The 6,074-nt window shown below is 46.9% G+C and overlaps 1 protein-coding gene across 1 annotated transcript; it reads left to right on the top strand.

Moving 5' to 3' along the window:
* Positions 1-328: 328 nt before the first annotated feature.
* Positions 329-4,615, top strand: H6S33_008204 (uncharacterized protein; the record flags this gene model as incomplete). Its single annotated transcript, XM_044839564.1, has 1 exon — positions 329-4,615. The coding sequence occupies one exon, from the start codon at positions 329-331 to the stop codon at positions 4,613-4,615; it is 4,287 nt and encodes a 1,428-aa protein (XP_044688395.1).
* Positions 4,616-6,074: the final 1,459 nt, after the last annotated feature.

The raw sequence follows: 6,074 nt of genomic DNA, 5'->3' as shown, positions 1-6,074 counted from the left end.
GTAATTACTCATGTATAAGGGATGACTTATAGTTGGAACAAGGAGGCTTAGCGCTAGGATTATGTAATCAGGGGATCACGTGGTACTAAGAACTATCTGTATATAAGGAGCAACAAACTCCCATAGTTGTCGCTGGAACTCAGCGGCGCAATAGTATCTTCTTTGCACTATAAACATATTCCTCACAAAGGTCACGTGTTCAAACCCTCCTCAAGTCGTCTATTCTCCCACACTCCAATTCACAGGTTATGAGCCCGGGTTCTGCCAAATAGAATCCGCACTACACCATCGCCACCTCGCTTAACTCAACAACACTTCCAACAACATCATGCCTTCAGAAGGAGAATCGTCATCCAAGGCTGCTGAGATTAAACCCTCAGAGACAACAGCTACCAGTAACATTCGTCTCAAGTTTGATGGACTCCCTAAACTACAAGGGCAATCCAACTACCAAACTTGGGCGAGTGCCTGGAGGATAACGTTCGACGCTGTAGACTGGTGGGAAGCGTTGAGCATCGAGAACCCTGACGAGAATGACACCGAACTCAGCAAAACCGAGATAAAGAAGGCTCGTAAACAAATGCACAGCCTTCTCATCTCTGCTGTATGCGAAGAAATACAACCAACAGTCGTCTCCGCCGAAAATGCATTCTACGCATGGAAGGCGCTCAAAGACCTCTACGATCGTGTCTCACCCAACACCACGATCACCCTCCTCAGCCGCGTCCTAGACACGAAGATGCAAGAAGGCGGATCACTGACCGAGCATCTCGCGACCTTCGATGCGAACTGGAATACTCTCAAGTCCAGATGCCAAAGCGCAGACCACAAACTCGCTCAGGCTCTCCTACCCCTCACCAAATCCAACGAAGCCATGGCGGCATTCCTCCTAAGTTCGCTACCCAAATCGATGAGCAACGTCGTCGACAACATCCAAACCAAACAGGATGTTACCTACGAAGACGTACGCCAACGACTACAGAACCTGGATGAGGTAGCCCCTCAAACAGGGAACAAGGTACTCCATACCAGGAGTACTACAAGCGACAAGGAATGCACCTGGTGCAAGAAAAGGGGACAGCCTTACAAAGGCCACGAATACACGGAGTGCAGAAAGCTCAAAGAACAGAACAAGAACAGAAAGGGAAGGAGAAAGGACAACTCGGCATCGGTTGTAGTAAATGACTCTACAACCACTATCTGTATGGTACGCCACGACATCTCCCAACCCCTTACTTGGATCCTTGATTCTGGAGCGACCTCTCACGTCACACCCTTCCAAGACCAACTCATCAACATCCGACCTCACACCGGCAACGTCCGAACAGCTGATGGAACCAACCACGCTGTCACCGGAATGGGAAGCGCTAGTTTCAGCTGCCACCTTCCCGATGGAAGTAGATCTTCCATTGTCCTCACCGATGTGCTGTTGGTCCCAACCTTGGGAAATGTGGGATTGGTCTCCGAAACTGTGCTCGACAAAAAGGGATTTAGAACGGAGTCAGGAGGAGGAAGTAAGTTGGTTACAAAAGAAAAAAAAGGAATAATTTGGGCAAAATTGGAAAAGGGACTTTGGAATGTACAAGTAGTTAGCAATACAGTTCGTTTGACCTCTTACGATGAATGGCATCAAGCGTTAGGCCACCCTGCGACACTAGAAAACTTGTATCACGACATTCAAAGGCTGCCTCCCAAACCAGAAAGTTTCCACTGCAGTCAATGTGCACTATCAAAAAGCGTACATAAGAAACCTGCACCAATTAGTACTAGATCCAAACGACCATTCGAACTAATCCACTCAGATCTATCTGGAAAGTTCAGTATACAGTCACAAGGGAAAGCTCAGTACTATATGTCCTTCATCGATGATTACACCCGCTTCGCATGGATATATCTCCTGAAACAGAAAGAAGACGCAAAAAAGGCCATCAAGGACTACGTTACAAGGATCGAAAAACAGTATAGCACAACAATACTGAGATTCAGAACGGATGGTGGTGGTGAATACATCAACAAGGACATAACGAACTACTTCGATTCACAAGGAATAGTTCATGAACAGACTCCCCCATACACTCCTGAATCTAATGGAGTTGCAGAACGATTCAACAGGACAGTAACCACAATGGTCAGGTGCATGATCATGGACCATCCTAAGTCGTTATGGGGAGAAGCATACGCAACAGCTGTCTACCTCAAAAACAGGCTACCTCACAGTACGCTTAAGGGAAAGACCCCCTTTGAAGCCCTGAAAGGAACCAAGCCAAGTATACAACACCTTCAACCATTCGGCAAAAAATGCTACGTCCACATCCCAGAAAACTCTAGGCCAGCAGGAAGCAAACTAGCACCCCGAGCGTATGAAGGAATCATAGTTGGATACTCAGACAGTGATAAAATATACCGTATCTGGATAGGAACACAACATAGGGTAATTGAAAGTCGGGACGTCACATTCCCCCCTCCTGAATCAGGGGAAGTCTCAGTGGAACTCGACTTCATCCCCAGCCTGAAACCAGAAATGGCAAATGCACCATCAGACGACGGATACGAATCAGAAGACAGGTCTGATCCAGAACCCGAGTCAAATGCAATCGAAGAGAACCGTACAGAAATGCCAGGATTGTTCCCGGAATCACCGGAACTGGTTAGAAAACCACCACCGGCTACACCAGACAAGGGAAAACAACCTGCCGTACCTATGGGACAACCGCGAGACCCAAGAGACAACTGGGAGAAAATTCCAGCACCAGTCGTACCATTCAAAGGCTTCAAAGGAAAACCACTTGTGTCAACGACACCCAAAGGTACACCACCACAACCTCCAAAACGATCAGATCGAATACGCCAGCGAAAAAATAGAGAAATTGAAATAGAAGTACGAAGGAAGGAGTATGACGAGAAGGTAGTAGAACAACAGAAGTTACTTACAAGTTATATCGAAGATGTGAAAGAAAATGGCCCAGGAGACGAAGCCACTGAACAAGAATTAATCGATCAATACAAAGAAGACTTCAGACGTTATAGGGCTGAGTTAGACACGGAATATCAAGACGTATCCAAACTCCCCCCGAACTACCATATACACCTCGTAACAGAACCTTCCACCTTCAATCAAGCTATGCAGAGCGACGATCAACACCTATGGAAAAAGGCGATACAGACTGAGAAAGACGCCCTTGACAAAGCCCATACCTGGGATATTGTCAACAGACCATCCAACCGAGCAGTAGTCAAAGGAAAATGGGTATTCAAAGTAAAACACAACGCGGACGGAACAATCGAGCGGTACAAAGCAAGGTACGTTGCTAAAGGCTTCACCCAAGTACAGTACCAAGACTACGATGAGACCTTCGCCCCCGTTGCACGATATGATTCTCTACGGCTCCTACTGGCACTAGCTGCACACAACGGTTGGATACCACAACAAATGGACGTCAAGTCAGCCTTCCTGTATGGTGTACTCAAGGAGGAAATCTACATGGAACTGCCTGAAGGCTACAGGCAGGACAACAAGGTTTGTAAACTTCGAAAATGCATATACGGACTAAAGCAATCACCCCGTGAATGGTATGCTTGCCTAGCAGACTCCCTTCAACGGAAAGGATTCGTCCCAGCCAAATTCGACCCATGTGTCTTCATACATAAGAACCACCATCTATACATATCGGTGTATGTAGATGACATCATGATATTCGGACCCGACTCCCCATTCAGAAAAGAAATCAGACAACTACTCAAGGCAGATTTCGAATGTACGGATCTCGGTAACTCGAAGTTCATATTGGGAATAGAAATAACGGTAACCAACAACGGTATCACACTATCACAACGCGCATACATCAATAAAATCCTGGATAAATTTGGAATGAGTAACTGCAAACCAGTTGGTACACCACTCGAACCGAACCTCAACCTTCACAAAGGCGAACCGGAAGACCAAATCGAGAAACCAACTGAGTACCAATCCATAATAGGATCACTGATGTACGCGAGTATAGCTACCAGACCTGATATCACCCATGCCGTTACCGCTCTCTCCCAGTACTCCTCATGTCCAACCGAGGACCACCTACGAGCAGCCAAGCGAACTCTCCGATACCTCAACGGAACCAAAGACTGGAACCTGTTCTACCCGAAAGGGAATACTAGAACACTCGACGGATTCTCAGACAGTTCCTATGCCTCAGACCTAGATGACAGAAAATCGTTCTCAGGATACGTGTTCAGACTAGGGAAGTCAGCCATCAGCTGGAGAAGCCGGAAGCAGAAATCAGTCGCAGTCTCAACAACAGAAGCCGAATACATGGCCCTGTCCCTCGCAGCTCGACAACTGGTATGGATTCGTAATGCCTTGCACGAACTCCAACAACAATACCAGTACTTCATACACGCCGACAACACAGGTTCTATCGAACTCTGTCGGAACCCACGCATCCATGACCGGTCCAAGCACATCGACGTTCACTACCACTATACACGTGAACAACTCGAAGCCGGAACCTTCGAAATCCTCTACGTCCCTACCGAAGACAATGTCGCGGACATAATGACCAAAGGACTACCAAAACCAGCTCACCAAAAATTGTCAGAATTGATACGATGTGGCAAGTGAGGGGAAGTGTAAAAATATGGCATTGCGACATCGGTTATGTATGGTAATTACTCATGTATAAGGGATGACTTATAGTTGGAACAAGGAGGCTTAGCGCTAGGATTATGTAATCAGGGGATCACGTGGTACTAAGAACTATCTGTATATAAGGAGCAACAAACTCCCATAGTTGTCGCTGGAACTCAGCGGCGCAATAGTATCTTCTTTGCACTATAAACATATTCCTCACAAAGGTCACGTGTTCAAACCCTCCTCAAGTCGTCTATTCTCCCACACTCCAATTCACAACCCCCACCTTTCCCGACCTGGGTTTTTTCCTGGGACGGTGCCCCGGTTTACCCCCTCCCTGCCCGCATCGACTTTGTTCTAACTGAGGCACTGACGGAATCGGGGACGGCTGACCGCCGAACTATACTAATCCCGAGCGCAAGTCTCAGGCTTACGCTCACCGTTACAGCCTTCCAGGCCACATACGCGCCGCCGCGGCGCTATACTCAATCTTGAGATGGATCCTGTCTATCGAATAACTCTGACTGTCATCCAGCAGATCCACTATATCCTACTCCCTCTATAAAGCTACAGTAACACCACAAGGTCATACCTTATGAGCAGGTATCTTATTGTGTACTCAGGGTTAGGGTTTGACTAAAGTCTTTTTTTCTTTTTGTTTAATTCATTAATGCATGCAACCTTACAGTTATGGCAAAATCGCACTATACAAGTCCCTGAACTTCTCATCTGGCTCCGCCACCTCTCGCAAAATCAACAGTTCAAGAGTAAAAATTTTGACTAAGGTTCTGCTGCTGCCCTCCGCTCTGGTACACTCAACCTTCGGACACAACTACTCATATTGCCCCATAAGTCCTAGATAAATTGAACTTCCCTCTTTATACGTATTGTGCCAACGCTTAGAACCGACTATTGAGATGGTTTCGTGACGAACGACTTGATTGATTGATGAAAGCACAGTGATGATTCGTGACACGAGAAGGAAAAGAAGAAGAAAGGAAAATGACAGTGGGTGCGGGTACAGGTACAGGTACGGGTAGGCAACAGTCACAGAGAGCCCCCTTTGATACTTCCTCCACTGGACGCTAATGACCGTCACTCCAACTCCGACAACCTGCGGACAAAGGGTTCCCGAGATTAACACTCCTTCTCTTTTTGGTGGCGGAGACTTCACTCTTGGGGGGCGGAGGGTTCCAACTTCCATTCAAAGGTCTCTCTCTCTATAAGGGTATGCCACTAAATAATCAGAAAAACTACCAAGAGTATTATCATAGCAATTGCAACGGTATAAGCATTTACCCTTAACACTGCATACTACAAACTACCGGACCACTTATAGGACGGGTATTCTGATGGCCATGGAGAGGAACACGATACGCAGAATCGGGTGTAATACCATGCCGCGCACGGTCCTGAATTAATTATCATGCGTCGTGACAGTTCGGGACCC

Source organism: Morchella sextelata (assembly GCF_020137385.1).
Source record: "Morchella sextelata strain SCLS chromosome Unknown scls_25, whole genome shotgun sequence".
NCBI classification, from domain to species: Eukaryota; Fungi; Ascomycota; class Pezizomycetes; order Pezizales; family Morchellaceae; genus Morchella; species Morchella sextelata.
The sequence above is the reverse complement of the archived record's forward strand: the minus strand, read 5'-3'. Positions and strand labels throughout refer to the sequence as shown.